At 47.4% G+C, this 20,915-nt stretch overlaps 1 protein-coding gene across 1 annotated transcript in view; it reads right to left on the bottom strand.

The window, feature by feature from the left end:
- Positions 1 to 788: 788 nt before the first annotated feature.
- The window catches only part of KCNC1 (potassium voltage-gated channel subfamily C member 1), a 150,968-nt gene continuing 130,841 nt past the window's right edge, over positions 789 to 20,915 (bottom strand). Inside the window, exons 3-4 of the mRNA XM_069964981.1 lie at positions 3,630 to 3,818; positions 789 to 2,280 (exon numbers count right to left, since the gene is read on the bottom strand). Coding sequence (XP_069821082.1) covers positions 2,231 to 2,280; positions 3,630 to 3,818 — 239 coding nt within the window. The 3' untranslated portion in view covers positions 789 to 2,230. The remainder of the gene's footprint in view (positions 2,281 to 3,629; positions 3,819 to 20,915) is intronic.

The raw sequence follows: 20,915 nt of genomic DNA on the forward strand, positions 1-20,915 counted from the left end.
CCCTCTCAGGTGTAGTGGCCGCATCTCCTCCCCCGCTCTCTGCACGTCTATCCTTCTCCTGCGATCTTCTCTCCTGGCCGCCACTCTCTCAATCTTCTCTCTCCATGTTCTCTGCAGTATAGTCTATGTTAAGCTGCACAGAAGCACAGTTTAACATAAAGTATCAACTACCTGGGAATCCTGGGATTGAACCGATATGTTTTTTTTTTTTTTCCGTGCAGTGATTGACTGCGTTTTTCTGTACGGTAAAGGTAAACATACTGAAACAGACACAAAAACACAGTTTGAACCCAGCCTTACCATGAGGAACAAAGTGTTACTGGTCTCCTAGAAGCAGTGTTGCAGATGTGATGTCTTCTAATGGCGGACATACCTCAGGTTTATAGCGTTTGCTTGAAGTATTGAGTCTTGGGGTGACATCTCCTCCAGCTGTCTCTTTATTTCTGTCAGCCATTGGAAGGTGTGGGATCTACGGGAGCGCTATGATCGTGGTACATTGTCTTACCATAATGGAGAGCGTACTTCTCACAGTCGCCATTCTTAGCAGTTCTGCACTAAATAATCTTCTTTAACTTCCCAGAATGGAATCTTCAGCATCTCCCTCCACTTCTCTACAAAGCAAACCTTTCATATGATGTTATGTGAACTGAAGGGTATGTAATATGTTCTATTGGCTCAATGACTCTCCCACATAGCGTCTAGAGAGCAGGCAGTAAAAATTACAATACAAAATTTATTTCATGCAAGATTGTTGTTGCATAACATTGTGCATGCATCTTTGCCCAAAACGTATGAGTTTGCATACAGTGCAGGTCTGTTCTCGCTGACTTTATACTGCTAGTCCCAGCCTGAAAGTAACACATTTCATGTGTGAAATTCATGTGGATTATTTAATAGGAACAATCTTTAGGGATTCCCTCCATGTTTCATTTATACACTGATAAGATACAAGAGACCTCACGTGGAGGCCGCCAGTCGCTGAAGGCCGCCAGGCATCAGGTCAGATATAGGCTCCATATTCACAAGCATGCCAATGGAAACAGGAAAATAAAGATCCCCTATTGACAAGTCAGATTTGTGGCTGTCCATATAGCGGTGATATACAGCGTGAGGACTGGTCAATGTGACCCATGGCTGCCAGAGTGCATTTTAGTCCAGGTACAAAAAGTCAACCTAGAACAATTCATTGTACAATTTAAAATGTTTGCTACATAATGTATGTAAAAGAAACCGTCTGCATCTGACCTCTGAACAGAATCCTCTGCGTCGCTGCTGGTTACCTCATGCAATTCATGCAAAATAAAGAAATCAATTTCTCTACAGTTCTAGATTTTGGCGGTAGCAGCAGATGGGGCCTGCATCGCTCTGGATTACTGCAGCCGGACCTTGTGGAGAGGTCCTGTTGCCTGATGGTGATATGTGTGTCCATACGCAGAGGTTCTGTCCGGGTGAGTACAATGCTGCGCTCGCTTCTTTCCTGCACATCAGCCCAAGCCACCATGGCTGCCTCTCTTTGCATATTTAGCAATGACACGATGCTCTTTGCAAAAACATGCCTGTAAAGAATACAATGAAGACTTGAGACTCCTCCACAGTCTTTTAAATCAAGAAACTTAAAAAAAAGGTAGAAGAGCTACATGCAGAGGCAGCCATTTTCTTCTCCAATGGAACTTATCATTTCCATGCAGCTGTATATTGCTTTCTACTGTAACAGGTGCCCATGCATCACATGATCCTACTTGTGCAGACTTCTGCAGGGTTCCTATGGCTCAAAGAATATCCTGAGAAATACCGGTTCTTCCATTGTCTCCATTTTTTGTTCTCACAGAATGACAGCAGCCAGTCAGATCCAATGTTAGCCAAGAAAGCATCAAACTAGCATGACACTATTATATGTGGTGCATCCACCCTTGATCCTATATGGCAAGATCATGCAGCATATGGCCCGCCAGAATTCCTTCCTATGTTATGGGCAGTGGCACCAGAGGAAAGGAAATGATTACAAAGCTTGTTAGACCATTCTCTGCTACTGATCCATGCTACAAGATGAATGAGGCCATGTGCACACTGGAGGGCGCTCTAACCACTTATCTTAGCTTTTTTTTTTTTTTTTTTTTTTAGAACCTTCGCTTGAAAGATGTAATGCAAAGTACAGCAGTGGATCATAAAGTTGAATGGACTAAGAATGAAGTCAACAGTGTAGCCATTTCAGCAGGATCCCCATGCACGGTTACATGCTGAGAGTCGTATCACTTGGCAACAAAATCCAGCGGAGCCAAACTATGGAGAGATTACAAGATGAGAGATCACAGGAGAGGTCATGGTGCACACACTACAGCGGCGGCTTATGTAAGTGCTTAGTTAGGTGCCTCGGGGCTGACTTTTCCTTCCGCATGCATTGGCAATATTTCCAGCATTTTGGAGGGAAAACCATTTATACATAGCTGGGTAGAGACTCTGTGCTGCCATTCTCCATACAGCAGGCCGTCTTCATGCTGGACGTGCCCAGCGAGGCGTACAACACCTCATTCTATTACTAGGGATCAGAATGGCTGCCTCAGAGATTGGATTTAAGGAGGGGAATGCAGCATTTGCAGTGTGTTGCACACTCACATCAAGTCCTCCTGTTGCCATAGTGATACCACCCACTTGCTTGCAGCTACAGACATAGCATGCAGCCATTTTCTTGCTTTTACGCATGCAGAGGGAACAAGTCGGCAGACAATGGATTCAGATCATGACAACAACAACAACGATGCTTGGAACGTACGTCTGATGGGCCGACAAGTGGTGACAGAAACATTTCTACCATTTCAGTTTTTATTATCACTTTTTCCCATTAAGCTTGTTTCAGAGTGATGGACGTAGCCTGTAACGTAGCAGAGACTGATGTGTGGCATAAACAGATATACCATGTGTGTCCCCCCAGCTGTGGCAGTACCAGCAGATTGTGCCCCATGTACGGCCACCTAACATGTTCTAGAAATCCTACCAGTACTGCCTTATAATCATGGGCAAATGTAACAGTCATGAGGCTACAGGGGCACAGGACTGTCGCCGCCATTTTACTGTGCACGGGACTGCCGCCGCCATCTTACTGGGCACGGGACTGCCGCCGCCATCTTACTGGGCTCGGGACTGCCGCCGCCATCTTACTGGGCAGGGGACTGTTGCCGCCATCTTACTGGGCACGGGACTGCCGCCGCCATCTTACCGGGCACGGGACTGCCGCCGCCATCTTACCGGGCACGGGACTGCCGCCATCTTACCGGGCACGGGACTGCCGCCGCCATCTTACCGGGCACGGGACTGTTGCCACCATCTTACTGGGCACGGGACTGTTGCCACCATCTTACTGGGCACGGGACTGCCGTCGCCATCTTACTGGGCACGGGACTGCCGCCGCCATCTTACTGGGAACGGGACTGCCGCCGCCATCTTACTGGGCACAGTATGGAGTAGGTCTGGGGGTTGCTGCATTATACAGCTCTGCCCTACTTTGCTCTCTAACCATTTCTCAGTGGAAGACTTGATGCAGAGATTGTTTACTCCATCTATAACAAGAAAGTTCTCCTGTCTGTACTGACACAGCACACTCCTGGGTTCTCAGATAAAACTCATCTACCTACCCTTTCTTACTCCTCCATCAGGCGGGCTTGGATATTCCTCAGGTGAAAGGAGAAAGTAGGGTCCACCTTTCTCCCTAGTGCTAGACTGCGTAAAGGACTGGCCCTCATCGGGCGTTATAGTCTGGTCTATGTGGGGACAGTCTTCATTTGCCAACGCTGCTTTGGCCACCTCTCCATTCAGTTTGGAATCTTCAAATATAATAAAGAGGCCATTGGAGACACTGTTCATTGCAGTAAAAAAGATTAGGATGTGGAGCTCATTGCAGCATGCCAGTACATGACCCATCCACACTCCCAGCTTCACAGGCAACCAGAACAGATGGTGGGGCGACCGTTTGGTGGAGGAGAGCAAGCCGTACCCCATATCATCGATTTCCATGGAGATCATCAGATTAAGAATATTTTCATAATTGTTTTATTTCCAATAAAACTAGTTTTTAAAAAATCGAAGCCTGTTTTAAAATATAAAAACGAACCATCCTCACCTCCTCACTGAGACCACGGCCAGAACTCCGCCCTGATACTCTCCCCGCTGTCAATAGCATACGGCCAGAACTCCGCCCTGATACTCTCCCCGCTGTCAATAGCATACGGCCAGAACTCCGCCCTGATACTCTCCCCGCTGTCAATAGCATACGGCCAGAACTCCCCCCTGATACTCTCCCCGCTGTCAATAGCATACGGCCAGAACTCCGCCCTGATACTCTCCCCGCTGTCAATAGCATATGGCCAGAACTCCGCCCTGATACTCTCCCCGCTGTCAATAGCATATGGCCAGAACTCCGCCCTGATACTCTCCCCGCTGTCAATAGCATACGGCCAGAACTCCGCCCTGATACTCTCCCCGCTGTCAATAGCATATGGCCAGCACTCCACCCCGATACTCTTCCCACAATCAATAGTATACGGCCAGAGCTCCACCCTGCTACTATCTTCCGATAGATAGATACATACATAGATAGATAGATACTGAATTTTCACTGTTAGGATCTTCTTATTGTATATAATCACTGAAAATAAAATAGTCAATAAAAAATTTACCTTTTTTTATTTATGCTTCTAAAAACCAACAAGATGCCAAACAGTAAATCTTTGCAGCCGTCACCTTTGCACTTTATATGGTGTGTGATAACTGGTGGCACAACTCAAAGTCCTTATAAACTTGCGTTTTGTACCTTTCCGTGCCAGTGATTAACAAATAGTCACCAAGTCTTTAGACCATTGTACAGACCATATAGCGTTATTCACATTGTCTGAACATGCGTTTTTTTCCACATGGCACATTTCTTATTGCACATACATTTAGGGGGAGATTTATGAAAGGGTGTAAATATACACCTGGAGTAAATTGCCCACAGCAACCAATCACAGCTCCTCTTATATTCTACCAGAGCTGAAAGCTGAGCTGTGATTGGTTGCTGTGGGCAGTTTTCTCCAGGTGTATATTTACGCCCTTTCATAAATCTCCCCCTCAGTCCACGCTCAAGTGTGCAGCCATCATCCGAGCTATGTTTCTTCTGAACTAACACAGCAGCAAGGCCCCTGATGATTGGCTGGGAAAATGCGTTGGGCCGCAAGGACAAGTCTGAAAAGCATCCAAAAGAAAAATAAGGACAGTAATGCATCTTCAGCATAAAAACTAATTTTTTGATTTTACTCATAAATTGGGACAAGGATTGTGTTATAATTAATAAGTCCATAGCAAGGCACATGTACTAACTAAGAGTGTAATAAAAGGGACATTCCAGGAAAAAGTGCAATATATATAAAATAATACAGTCATGGCCAAAAGTGTTGGCATCCCTGATTTTTTTTTTCCAAAAAATGAAGTATTTCCTTTTTGTGTATTGGAACAACACAAAAAAATGGAAGAAAAAAAGGCAAGTTTGACATAATTTTACACAAAACTCCAAAAATGGGACAGAGAAAATTGTTGGCACCTTTTCAAAAATGAGGGTAAATAACTTTGTTTCAAGCATGTGATGCTCCGTCACACTCACCTGTGATAAGTAACGGGTGTGCTCCGTCACACTCACCTGTGATAAGTAACGGGGGTGCTCCGTCACACTCACCTGTGATAAGTAACGGGGGTGCTCCGTCACACTCACCTGTGATAAGTAACGGGGGTGCTCCGTCACACTCACCTGTGATAAGTAACGGGTGTGCTCCGTCACACTCACCTGTGATAAGTAACGGGTGTGCTCAGTCACACTCACCTGTGATAAGTAACGGGGGTGCTCAGTCACACTCACCTGTGATAAGTAACGGGTGTGCTCAGTCACACTCACCTGTGATAAGTAACGGGGGTGCTCCGTCACACTCACCTGTGATAAGTAACGGGGGTGCTCAGTCACACTCACCTGTGATAAGTAACGGGGGTGCTCCGTCACACTCACCTGTGATAAGTAACGGGGGTGCTCCGTCACACTCACCTGTGATAAGTAACGGGTGTGCTCAGTCACACTCACCTGTGATAAGTAACGGGGGTGCTCAGTCACACTCACCTGTGATAAGTAACGGGGGTGCTCAGTCACACTCACCTGCGATAAGAAACAGGTGTGCTCCGTCACACTCACCTGTGATAAGTAATGGGGGTGCTCAGTCACGCTCACCTGCGATAAGTAACAGGTGTGCTCCATCACACTCACCTGTGATAAGTAACGGGGGTGCTCCGTCACACTCACCTGTGATAAGTAACGGGGGTGCTCTGTCACACTCACCTGTGATAAGTAACGGGGGTGCTCCGTCACACTCACCTGCTATAAGTAACAGGTGTGCTCAGTCACGCTCACCTGCGATAAGTAACAGGTGTGCTCAGTCACGCTCACCTGTGATAAGTAACAGGTGTGCTCGGCCACGCTCACCTGTGATAAGTAACAGGTGTGCTCGGCCACGCTCACCTGTGATAAGTAACAGGTGTGGGCAATTGAAAAATCACACCTGAAACCAGATAAAAAGGAGAGAAGTTGCCATATTGCATTGTGTGTTTGTGTGTGCCACACTAAGCATGGAGAACAGAAAGAGGAGAAGAGAACTGTCAAAGGACTTGAGACTCAAAATTGTGGAAAAATATCAACAATCTCAAGGTTACAAGTCCATCTCCAGAGATCTTGATGATGTTCCTTTGTCCACGGTGTGCAACATAATCAAGACGTTTACAACCCATAGCACTGTAGCTAATCTCCCTGGACATGGACAGAGGAGAACATTTGATAAAAGATTGCAACACAGAATAGTCCGGATGGTGGATAAGCAGCCCCAATCACGTTCCAAAGAAATTCCAGCTGTCCTGCAGGCGCAGGGTGCATCAGTGTCAGCTCCAATTATCTGTCGACATTTGAATGAAATGAAACGCTATGTCAGGAGACCCAGGAGGACCCCGCTGCTGACACAGAGACATAAAAAGCTAGATTGCAGTATTCCAAAATGTATGTAAGTAAGCCCAAATCCTTCTAGGAAAACATTTTGTGGACAGATGAGACCAAGATAGTAGAATGATGTGCTTTACCACAAATCTCTGTTTACCGAAAACGTAGTGAGGCCTACAAAGAAAAGAACCCAGCACCTACAGTCACATGTGGTGGAGGGAATGAGGCCTACAAAGAAAAGAACTCAGCACCTACAGTCACATATGGTGGAGAGAATGAGGCTACAAGGAGGAGAACCCAGGACCTACAGTACAGTCACATATGGTGGAGGGAATGAGGTCTACAAAGAGGAGAACCCAGCACCTACAGTCACATGTGGTGGAGGGAATGAGGCCTACAAAGAAAAGAACCCAGCACCTACAGTGACATATGGTGGAGGGAATGAGACTACAAAGAAAAGAACCCAGGACCTACAGTCACATATGGTGGAGGGAATGAGGCCTACAAAGAAAAGAACCCAGAACCTACAGTCACATATGGTGGAGGGAATGAGGCTACAAGGAGGAGAACCCAGGACCTACAGTACAGTCACATATGGTGGAGGGAATGAGGTCTACAAAGAGGAAAACCCAGCACCTACAGTCACATATGGTGGAGGAAATGAGGCCTACAAAGAAGAACACAGGACCTACAGTCACATATGGTGGAGGGAATGAGGCCTACAAAGAGGAGACCCAGCACCTACAGTCACATATGGTGGAAGGAATGAGGCCTACAAAGAAGAACACAGGACCTACAGTCACATATGGTGGAGGGAATGAGGCCTACAAAGAGGAGACCGAGCACCTACAGTCACATATGGTGGAGGGAATGAGGCCTACCAAGGAAAGAACACAGGACCTACAGTCACATATGGTGGAGGGAATGAGGCCTACAAAGAAAAGAATACAGCACCTACAGTCACATATGGGGGAGGCCATAAGGCCTACACAGAACCTACAGTCAAATATGGTGGAGGGAATTAGGTATACAAAGAAAAGAACCCAGGACCTACGGTCACATATGGTGGAGGTTCAATAAGGTTTTGGGGTTGTTTTGCTGCCTCTGGAACTGGGTGCCCTGACTATGTGCAAGACATCATAAAATCTTCAGATTACCATTTTTGGGTGGCAATGTAGGGCCCAGTGTGAGAACGCTGGGTTTGAGTCCTAAGTCATGGGTTTTCCAGCAGGACAATGACTCCAAGGATACTTCAGAAAGCCTCCAGAAATGGATGAAAACAAAAGCAGAGGAGAGTTCTAAAGTGGCCAGCATTGAGTCCCGATCCAAATCCCACTAAAAACCTGTGGAGAGGTCTTACAGTTGCTGTTGGGAGAGGCACCCTTCAAATATGGGAGACTTGGAGCAGTTAGCAAAATAAGAAGTGGGTCAAAATTCCAACTGAGAGGTGTAAGAAGATGCTGATGGTTATAGGAAGCCATTGATTCCAGTTATTCTTTTTTCAAAGGTAGTGCAACCAAATATTTAGTTGAAGGTGCCAATAATTTTGTCCGGCCCATTTTTGGAGTTTTGTGGGAAATTGTCAAATTTGCCTTTTTCCTCTGTTTTTTTGTGTTGTTCCAATACACACAAAGTAAATAAACATGTGTATAACAAAACGTATGTAATTGCAATAATTTTCTGGGAGGAATACTTCATTTTCTTGAAAAAATGTAGGAGTTCCAACAGTTTTGGCCATGACTGTATGTGCTATAAGGCAATAAGCTCTAAATTGTGACATGAGCATTGAGTGTGGACTAAATGTTTGAACTGTGATATGTGCAATGGTGGTGATCGCTATACGTTGGTGTTGTGTTCTTGTCACAGTTGTCCAGTGTGGGAATATGACCCACCCGGACTGTCAGTACCACCACCCACAGAAAGGAGAGACTAACTCAAGGAGTGTGTAGCCAGTGTGTGTAGGTGCTGGCACAATGATCACTGAGACCCAGTAGAATAAATAAGATAACTTTACTGATAGTCTCTTGTAATACAGGATAGCTTGGCAATAGATAATTTCTGTGATACAGACTTGAGTTCACTGAATGTGTGCTGGGAAATACCTTAAGTGCTGAGGTAGAGTAGCGGTGCTTGTGGAGCTTAGCGTAGAGAGTAAAGGAGTTTGTCGGGAGAGCCCCAACCCAGGGTAGTAGTGTGCTCTGGGGGAACTTGAAAGATACTAGTAAGAAGAATACTTGTGTCCGTGTTTTACTAAACCACCTTTTGCCCTGTAGTGTCGGGGTACCTGTCCTTCAGGGGTGACACAAGCCCCAGACTAAATTACCTGGGCGAAGTGTTCGAGGGTGTCCTGGTTTTTACCTGCGCTGTAAGATAGAGTACATAGACCTTGGTTACGGTAGCTTTGTTGTATCCAGGTCAGTTCCTCTGCCTTAGGATACCGCCCTGCACTTTTAAGAGAGGGTTATGGCGTGGGCTGGGGTGATCTCTGACTTATCCTCCTTTAGGGGTTTAATACTGCATAGTGTCTGTAGTCATAGCTTGTAAGTGAAAAGTCTCTGGGTTCTCCATACACGTGTGTCTGGCTACTTCACAGCTGGTCTGTCCTGGACAAGGACCTGGCAAAGCCAGGGCCTAGCTAAGTACAGCTGGGATGCCTGGTCTGTGTGTGTCCTACTCCTTAAATAATCAGAGGGAAACTGATGCCACACTTCCTCTCCCAAAGTGACTACTTCCTACAGGGTGTGCAAGAGTCCCTGTGATTGGTGGAGAAGAGAGTGTGCAGAGAAAAGAGCTTAGAGATAAGTAGAGAAGAAAGAAGTATCTTCATTGGTCCACAGAATGACATAATACAAAACAGTAACCCTTTAGTGACTGCAGCTGTTCAATACATATATATATATATATACATATTGTATTGCCCCACAAAAAAGTTACACAAATCACCTATATACACTTATGACGGGAACATGCACATAAAGTGCTTTTTTCCCTGCATATCAAGGCTTCACTTCCTGGATAACACGGTGATGTCACTTCCTGGATAACATGGTGATGTCACTTCCTGGATTAAATGGTGATTTCATGACCCGACTCCCAGAGCTGTGCGGGCTGTGGTTGCTGGAGAGGATATTGGCAGGGGGATGCTCAGTGTTCCTCCAGTGCCCTGTGTCCCTTAGTGTCCCCCAGCCATCATTCTCTCCAGCAGCCACAGCCCGCACAGCTCTGGGAGTCGTGACATAAACATGTTATCCAGGAAGTGACATCACCATGTTATCCAGGAAGTGACATCACCATGTTATCCAGGAAGTGACATCACCAGGTTATCCAGGAATTGACATCACAATGTTATCCAGGAAGTGACACCACAGTGTTATCCTGGAAGTGACATCACCGTGTTATCCAGGAAGTGACATCACCAGGTTATCCAGGAAGCGACATCACCAGGTTATCCAGGAAGCTACATCACCAGGTTATCCAGGAAGTGACATCACCAGGTTATCCAGGAAGCGACATCACCATGTTATCCAGGAAGCGACATCACCAGGTTATCCAGGAAGCGACATCACCAGGTTATCCAGGAAGTGACATCACCAGGTTATCCAGGAAGTGACATCACAATGTTATCCAGGAAGTGACACCACAGTGTTATCCTGGAAGCGACATCACCAGGTTATCCAGGAAGCGACATCACCATGTTATCCAGGAAGCGACATCACCATGTTATCCAGGAAGCGACATCACCAGGTTATCCAGGAAACGACATCACAATGTTATCCAGGAAGCGACACCACAGTGTTATCCTGGAAGTGACATCACCAGGTTATCCAGGAAGCGACATCACCAGGTTATCCAGGAAGCGACATCACCAGGTTATTCAGGAAGTGACATCACCAGGTTATTCAGGAAGTGACATCACCAGGTTATCCAGGAAATGACATCACCATGTTATCCAGAAAGTGAAGCCTTGATGCAGTAGTAAGTGCCGGGAAAAAAGCCACTTATAAACATTTCCATAATAAGTGTATATTGGGGATTTGTATAACTTTTGGGGGGCAAGACAATACTTTAATACATTTTTTGCCCAGACTTCTCCTTTGAGTACTAGGCTTTTGTGACAGGTGCCAGATAAGGAACACCCATGGTGGGACACCACACAATAAGAGATGTGCCATGCGCAAAAAAGCTCATGTTCAGACAATGTGTATAACGCAATATGGTCTGTACAATGGTCTAAAGACTTGGTGACTATTTGTTAATCACTGGCACGGAAAGGTACATAACGCAAGTTTATAAGAACTTTATACTGTATGGTGTGTGATAACTGGTGGCACAGCTAAAAGGGCAAAGGTGATGGCTGCAAAGATTTAATGTTTTGCATCTTGCTAATAAAAGTTACATTTTATATCGACTATTTTATTTTCAGTGATGAGAGAGGGAGATAGGTCACATAGATAATGGATATATAGGAGACAGCTTATTACAGCACTAGAGAGCGGCAGCTCTCTAGTAAGCGGATCAGTTATTGGTCAGGGGATCAGTTATTGGTCAGGGCATCAGTTACAGGTCAGGGCATCAGTTACTGGTCAGGGGATCAGTTATTGGTCAGGGCATCAGTTACTGGTCAGAGGATCAGTTACTGGTCAGGGGATCAGCTACAGGTCAGGGGATCAGTTACTGGTCAGAGGATCAGTTACAGGTCAGGGGATCAGTTACAGGTCAGGGGATCAGTTATTGGTCAGGGCATCAGTAACTGGTCAGGGGATCAGCTACAGGTCAGGGGATCAGTTATTGGTCAGGGCATCAGTTACTGGTCAGAGGATCAGTTACAGGTCAGGGGATCAGTTACTGGTCAGGGGATCAGTTACAGGTCAGGGGATCAGTTACAGGTCAGGGGATCAGTTACAGGTCAGGGGATCAGTTACTGGTAAGGGGATCAGTTACTGGTCAGGGGATCAGTTACAGGTCAGGGGATCAGTTATTGGTCAGGGCATCAGTAACTGGTCAGGGGATCAGCTACAGGTCAGGGGATCAGTTATTGGTCAGGGCATCAGTTACTGGTCAGAGGATCAGTTACAGGTCAGGGGATCAGTTACTGGTCAGGGGATCAGTTACAGGTCAGGGGATCAGTTACAGGTCAGGGGATCAGTTACAGGTCAGGGGATCAGTTACAGGTCAGGGGATCAGTTACTGGTCGGGATCAGTTACAGGTCGGGATCAGTTATTGGTCAGGGGATCAGTTACAGGTCAGGGGATCAGTTACAGGTCAGGGGGATCAGTTACTGGTCAGGGGATCAGTTACAGGTCAGGGGATCAGTTACAGGTCAGGGGATCAGTTACAGGTCAGGGGATCAGTTACTGGTCAGGGGATCAGTTACAGGTCAGGGGGATCAGTTACTGGTCAGGGGATCAGTTACAGGTCAGGGCATCAGTTACTGGTCAGGGGATCAGTTACAGGTCAGGGGATCAGTTACAGGTCAGGGCATCAGTTACTGGTCAGGGGATCAGTTACAGGTCAGGGGATCAGTTACAGGTCAGGGCATCAGTTACAGGTCAGGGGATCAGTTACAGGTCAGGGGATCAGTTACAGGTCAGGGGATCAGTTACAGGTCAGGGGATCAGTTACTGGTCAGGGGATCAGTTACAGGTCAGGGGATCAGTTACAGGTCAGGGGATCAGTTACTGGTCAGGGGATCAGTTACTGGTCAGGGGATCAGTTACTGGTCAGGGGATCAGTTACAGGTCAGGGGATCAGTTACAGGTCAGGGGATCAGTTACTGGTCAGGGGATCAGTTACAGGTCAGGGGATCAGTTACAGGTCAGGGGATCAGTTACAGGTCAGGGATCAGTTACAGGTCAGGGGATCAGTTACTGGTCAGGGGATCAGTTACAGGTCAGCGGGACCTTTCCCATGTTGTGCAGTAGCTGAGCTTTCTCTCTCCCAGTGCGGTTTACATTCTCCTCACCAACCAGTGCGCCACACTCTGCTCTGTGATGTCACATTCGCACAGATTTACACACAAGTTACTGGAAGCAAATTACATGTGTGATTTTCCTTGAGAGAACACAAAGAATAAGGCAGCGGGAGCGCAGTGTTTCTAGTAACGGCAAGGGGATGGCGGCTGAATTCCACCGCGCTTATTCTTAGCTCTAAGTTCATGAGACGTCTGAGACTTTGACTGGCTGCTGGATTTCATGTCTACCACTCGGGTCTCCTGTCACTCATAGGCAATGTTCACACCACCAGGACGCTCTGTATGGAACAATGTACACATCTGCCTCCACTGAATTATAAGAGATCCTGTCTTGTGAATATGACCCAAGATGGCCACCGGCTATAAAACATTCACCTCCTCATCCTCACAAGTGCCAAACCTTTCCTCCATAAGGGACAGCAACACTTTATAAACCCATCAGCATCTTTTTCTTACCATTTTATGTCCTTTTCTCGGAGTCTTCCCACAATGCGGTGGAGCATTTGATCATTTAGGGTCACCGAATTTATGAACAGAACCGCAGCTCTGGCCAGAAACCTCCAGGGGGAGTTATATTTCAGGGTAAAAATCTATAAAAGACCCTGGATACACTTCTATGTGACATGAATGCGGTGGTGGCCGTTCACTGACAGGTAGCAGCTGCCCCCTCCTCTCTAAAGTAACCCTAAGACTTAAATAATACAGGATGTAACTCAGAATAAGTAATGTATGTACACAGTGACCCCACCAGCAGAATACTGAGTGCTGCTCTGGAGTATAGTACGGGATGTAACTCAAAGGGCCACATGTATCATCCGGCGAACGGATGATTTTCGCCGGAAAGTGCCGATTTGCGTATTTTTTTATTCGCAAATGGCCGATTTGCGAATAAAATATTCGCAAATCGGCACTTTCCGTCAAGTACGCCAGGGGGGCGGAAAGGGGGCGAGTAGTGGGTGGAACGGAGGGCGCGGACTCAGAGTCCGCGCGATTTACCATCCGTTCCGCCCAAATGTACGCCGAAAACCTACTCCAGTCCTCAGCTGGCGTAGGTTTTCGGCGGTGCGCACCGGCGCGCACGGGATTTATGTAGAGGCAGTCCGCCTCTACATAAATCTCCGTAGCTCCGGAGCTGCGGGGGCATTTATAAGTCCGGCGTAAAAAACGCCGGACTTAATAAATGCCACCCAAAGTCTTTCTTCCGCTTTTCTCTGCCCGTCATCCCTGGCAAAACTATTTGCTCACCACTGTTCCACTCATCCAGAAATGGTAGGTATAACCCAAACAATGTTCAGTAGCCGAACCTTCTGCTCCATGTCACCTCCATGTTCACAACTAGAATAACTCCTGGTACAACCCTAAAAATGTCAATTATTCTGCAGGTAAAAGGGAAAGAGCCCTCACAAGCTTTGACCTAAGCTCCCTGATAGAGGACATGGCCACAACCAGGAGAGCCCTCACCGAGCTTTGACCTAAGCTCCCTGATAGAGGACATGGCCGCAACCAGGAGAGCCCTCACCGAGCTATGGCCTGGGCTCCCTGATAGAGGACATGGACGCAAGCACACAGCCCTCACCGAGCTATGGCCTGGACTCCCTGATAGAGGACATGGATGCAAGCACACAGCCCTCACCGAGCTATGGCCTGGGCTCCCTGATAGAGGACATGGCCGCAACCAGGAGAGCCCTTACCGAGCTATGGCCTTTGCTCCCTGATAGAGAACATGGCCGCAACCAGGAAAGCCCTCACTGGGCTATGGCCTGGGCTCCCTGATAGAGGACATGGCCACAACCAGGAGAGCCCTCACAAGCTTTGACCTAAGCTCCCTGATAGAGGACATGGCCACAACCAGGAGAGCCCTCACCGAGCTATGGCCTGGGCTCCCTGATAGAGGACATGGCCGCAACCAGGAGAGCCCTTACCGAGCTATGGCCTGGGCTCCCTGATAGAGGACATGGCCACAACCAGGAGAGCCCTCATCGAGCTAAGGCCTGGGCTCACTGATAGAGGACATGGCCACAACCAGGAGAGCCCTCACAGAGCTATGGCCTTTGCTCCCTGATAGAGGACATGGATGCAAGCACACAGCCCTCACCGAGCTATGACCTGGGCTCACTAATAGAGGACATGGCCACAACCAGGAGAGCCCTCACTGGGCTATGACCTGGGCTCACTGATAGAGGACATGGACGCAACCAGGAGAGCCCTCACCGAGCTATGGCCTGGGCTCCCTGATAGAGGACATGGCTGCAACCAGGAGAGCCCTCACCGAGCTATGGCCTGGGCTCATTAATAGAGGACATGGACACAAACACACAGCCCTCACCGAGCTATGGTCTGGGCTCACTGATAGAGGACATGGACTCAACCAGGAGAGCCCTCACCGAGCTATGGCCTGGGCTCCCTGATAGAGGACATGGCCGCAGCCAGGAGAGCCCTTACCGAGCTATGACCTGGGCTCCCTGATAGAGGACATGGACGCAACCAGGAAAGCCCTCACCGAGCTATGGCCTGGGCTCCCTGATAGAGGACATGGCCACAACCAGGAGAGCCCTCACTGGGCTATGACCTGGGCTCACTGATAGAGGACATGGATGCAACCAGGAAAGCCCTCACCGAGCTATGACCTGGGCTCACTGATAGAGGACATGGCCACAACCAGGAGAGCCCTCACCGAGCTAAGGCCTGGGCTCCCTGATAGAGGACATGGCCACAACCAGGAGAGCCCTCACCGAGCTATGACCTGGGCTCCCTGATAGAGGACATGGACGCAACCAGGAAAGCCCTCACCGAGCTATGGCCTGGGCTCACTGATAGAGGACATGGCCACAACCAGGAGAGCCCTCATCGAGCTAAGGCCTGGGCTCCCTGATAGAGGACATGGCCACAACCAGGAGAGCCCTCACCGAGCTATGGCCTGGGCTCACTAATAGAGGACATGGACGCAACCAGGAGAGCCCTCACCAAGCTATGGCCTGGGCTCCCTGATAGAGGACATGGCCACAATCAGGAAAGCCCTCGCTGGGCTATGACCTGGGCTCACTGATAGAGGACATGGACGCAACCAGGAGAGCCCTTACCGAGCTATGACCTGGGCTCACTAATAGAGGACATGGCCACAACCAGGAGAACCCTGACCGAGCTATGGCCTGGGCTCACTGATAGAGGACATGGCCGCAAGCACACAGCCCTCACTTGTATTAATGGGAAGGACCACACAACTTCTCCAAGATGAGAAGGCATGTCTACAGAGAATGGGAAGGTTATAAAATACAACATAGGGAGGACCAAGGAAGGCATTACAGCATCAGGGTAGAAAACTCCCAGCAACATAAATAGAAAACTGAAAATGTCCAAATGGAGGAAATAGGAGTCAATCTCTCACACCCAAACCAAAGAAAACAAGGATACAGGGGCTTTAGAATTTTAGGGGATGGTAGAAAAGTAATATAGGAAAGTAATATCACTGATCTGCATGGGCCGAGGTGATGATGGACCGCCTGTCTACACATACACAATATATTATGGCTTTTCTATATTCTTGCATTTCATGTACTCCGCTTATTTACTTAAAAGAGGACCGTGCCGGGGTGACAGGCTCCCGACCCCCCGCTAGAGCCCCCTATTCTTACCTGATCGCGCCGGGTCCCGCTTCTTGATCCGGTCCGGTGACACAGATTTCAGCGCCCAAAGCCCGGCGCGCGTGCTTCTGAGATGAGTCCGATGCCCATAGAGAATGAATAGTGAGTCTGACGCTCCATTCATTATCTATGAGCGTCGGACTCATTTCAGGAGCGCACGCGTCGGGCTTTGGGCGCTGTAATCTCTGTCACCGGACCGGTTCCCTTTAATGACTTTACAATTTGAGCCATTAAAGGAGAAGTCAGGCGATTTTTAAAATCCAGCAGGGGCAGGAGGGAATTTGATAACAAATACAAATTTACCTTTGTATACTCACCGCTAGCACGGGGAGCGACAGGACTGGTCTTGGAACCCCTGCCAGGCTCCTGGATCTCCAGCGCTGCATGTCATGACCTGGCTGATGAATTGCATGCAATCAGTGACTGGGGCAGGACACCGGCGGGGGTCTTAAGGTCGGTCCAGCCGCTCACCACGGGTAGCTGTGTATAACATAAGGCTTACAATGTATGGAGCATATCCTGGAAAAAAAAAAGCCTTCATATAGATTAGATTATAAGCTGCTGGTAAATAAAATGGAGGGACATGGGGTGATATATGATAAAATATATAAAGATGGCAGCTAACGAAAACCATTATGACATTCTCCATCCTGTATAATATGGGGCTATGTTAGAAGAAGAAGCAGGAAGATGGCGACCATCACCTCCTTTCACAGACATTGTGGGCTCTTCCTATCCATAGAACCATTGCTCAGGATGAGGACCCATCACACAAGACCCTACCACATCAGAAGAGATCACTGACGTGGAGGCAACAGTCCAAGGCTCAATCTGACACTAAATTAATGACAAGACCCAATTCTAACAACACTGGGATCTGGAAAATGCTAGATCATTCTATAACTCTTCATGTATTTAAGGTTCCTATAATGATCAGTAAAGAAATGTCAGTAATTTTGGCTGGTGTTCTATTGGAAAGAGAACTTCAGGAATAGTTAGCTTTTTTAGGTCTGTTTTACAGATTCAATACACCCTCGAAATGTAGTTCTTATGTTAATTGACGCGGTCTTTAAGGGGTTAAGAAAACTTTCATTTTTGCATTGTCGTTTTTACCTCATCGCCTACTAGGAGCTATAACTCTTATTTTTCCATCTACAGGGCCAGGTGAGGGTTTTTTTCAGGAGCAGGTGGACTTTGTAATGGCGTCTTTCAATCTACCATAAAATTAATGACGAAACCCCCAAAATATCGTGCATTATGTAAACACAGAAACCCCACAAAATTTGCGGAATCTCACCACATAAATGATATCTTTAATCTATAGCTCATTCTGAATTCAGCGATATGCAGTTCATATGGATTTTTTTATTTTTCTATTTTTATTAAATAGGACCTGTCACCCTCGGTGCCGGGGTGACAGGCTCCCGACCCCCCGCTAGAGCACCTTATACGTACCTGATCCCATCGGGCACCGCTTCTTGATTCGGTCGGGTGATGGAGATATCAGCGCCCGAGGCGCGCTCCTGAGATGAGTCCAAGTCTCATAGAGAATGAAGGAGCGTCGGACTTACCAGTCATTCTCTATGAGAGTTGGACTGATCTTAGGAGCGCGCCTCGGGCGCTGATATCTCCGTCACCCGACCGAATCAAGAAGCGGGGCCCGCTGGGATCAGGTACGTAAGGTGCTCTAGCGGGGGGTCAGGCAGGGGTTCCCTTTAACAGTAAAACTCTTGCAAATAGGTATATTTAAAATGGTCTTTCATTTTTTTCGCCATGATCTCTGGTTTTTATTAGTATCACATTTGTGTAGATCAGACGTATTGATCACTTTTTATTACTTTTTTATAATAAAAATGTTTGTTCATTCCATTCACCGTGCGGAAATAGTATTGTTTTGTTTTAATAGATCGGACAGGAGCTGCTCCTGTCACTTACATGTCCTGTCACTGTACACTTAAACACTGCGGTTGTGGCACAATCACTGCATTTTAGAGGTTAATGGTGGGCGGCCATTGAAGGGGAGGGCCTGGCTGCTGATAGCAGCCGGTCCTCACCTGATATAAAGCGAGGATAGCTCAATACCTGGCAGGGCGTACAAGTATCCCCGTTTGCGCTAAGGCCCGGCCTTTAAGGGCGTACATGTTGTGAGTTGATTTAAAAATGTGACAGAATTAATCATTGTACGCCCGACTAGGATGGAAGGCGGAGCATGGCTGCCCTTTTGGCGTCCTGAGGTGGTGTGCACATGTCCAGAAGTGATGTTGCTTTTAGGGTTTACACGCACGGACCAGACTGCTGGTGGAAGTGCGGCATAATTTGTGGCCTCCTCCTGATCACGTGCTTACATTCCACCAATACAACAATAATCAACCCTGTGAGTTGGTATAAAGAATGGCCTCCTACCATCTTGTAGACAACAAACGATAACAAGTAATGCAAAATCCACATTGGGGTATTAGGAGGCACAGACAGTGGGCAGGACAGGTAAGCCTACAGACCCTCGTTTGTGGACTTATATAGGTGGCATATAGGGGACATTTTGATTGGAGAGATTATTACTGAGGGTCTCTGGGCAACCGATTCCAAAGGTTTTTTAAGCGCCACCCTCTGTAAGGTTCTCAGGTTATGTGCTCGGAGGTTTTCTGGGCTCTTCTCTCTTTCCTAGACCATTCTCTCCCATGTTTTCTGGGCTGTCCACTCCACTCAGAGAGAGCAGCCCCGAAAAACCCTTCAGAGAGGACGGCCCAGGAAACCCTTCTCAGTGGAAAGGCCACTAAAACTCTTCTCAGGTTTCCTGGCCCGTCTACTCTGAAGAGTTTTTCTCGGCTGTTCGCTCTGAGGTTTCCTAGGCTATGCTCTCCAAGGTTTGATAGGTATCTACTCTGAAATTCCCTGAGCCATCCACTATGAGGCCGAACCTCAGGCAATAGGCCTGGGATAGAAAATTACTCAGTGGAGCTGGACTCCTATCACACTGCAAAACTAACAGAATATAAAACCAAAAAGCATGAAAGTTAAAGTGTTTAAATTATTGGCAAAAATCTCATTTAAAAGCTTATGTATTGGGAAGAAGGAGTCCAAGGTTTCTCTCTTCTCTTGGGCAGTTGCCATGTACCTTGTAGCTATGTATACCTCATCTATACATAATACTGCTGCTCTATTATAGGCTCCATCCCCATAGTGCTCTTCACTCAACGATGCATCTCCCTAAGGCCATGTTCACATTCTGTAAGAGATCGGCTGTTCCGTGTCTCTGAAAAGGTCATCCTGGCCAGTCACGGATCGGCCGGTCTCTGAAAAGGTCATCCCGGCCTGTACTGCAGTACCTGCTGGATGATCTTTTCGCATAGTTCTGATGCGGGCACATCAGTGCGCGCCCGCTTTAGAACTTCCCCCTGCACACTATGAATCATGCGGCCGGAGCCGCTCACTCCAGTGTGCACTGACATTGTTTTCTATGGCGGCTATTGAATAAATAGCGGCCGCAGAAAACTGACATGTCAGTTCTTTGCGGCGCCACGGGGGATCCCGGCCGGAGTGTATACGATGTGTATACACTCTGGCCGGGATCCCATAGAAGGAGAGGCAACGTATGTTTTCGTACAAAGTAAGGCCATTGTTGCCGATAGCAACAAAGGCCGTACTTTTACGGAAACATACGTTGTGTGAACATAGCCTTACTCTGCAGAATGTGTCAGCTGTGAAGAATAATTTACATTATTAAATGGCTATTCCCATCTGACTATGTTTTGGCATATCATTAAAAAGTGCCATGAAATGTTGACCCATGGAGGTCCAAACTAAGTCTAGATAACAAAGGGTCCATGGTACCATCTGCTGGAGACATCCACCATGTAATACAGTGCCACTTCCAGGGTTTTAAAGTGTAGGCAGCTGTAATATAAAACCCAGCAGATATAAGGGGATCGGTCTTTCATGCCATCGCACACTGCATGCCACAGCAGCCACCTAAAGGTCGACCACTAACCACACCATTAAGGGTTTGCCAGAGCAGGGCCTCATAAGATGATAGAATGCCTGTCTATTTCATGTTCACGTCTCCTACTACATTACGTAAAACCGTAAAGAGAAGGAAAAAAAATCCTACAATGTTAAAAATGTAACCCCTTAAAGCAACATAGTATCCATCAACCCACCCCCCTATATGGCTGGTACCGTCCGTTTAATGAGTGTAAGTCCTTTCCTATCGTGTCTTTTAAAAAGTGCACGACGCCTTGGTTAGGGTAAAAAAAAAAAAATCTTTTATGGTGCGTTCACACCTACAGGATCTGCAGCTGATTTTCT

This window comes from Dendropsophus ebraccatus, chromosome 4 (assembly GCF_027789765.1).
Source record: "Dendropsophus ebraccatus isolate aDenEbr1 chromosome 4, aDenEbr1.pat, whole genome shotgun sequence".
NCBI classification, from domain to species: domain Eukaryota; kingdom Metazoa; phylum Chordata; class Amphibia; order Anura; family Hylidae; genus Dendropsophus; species Dendropsophus ebraccatus.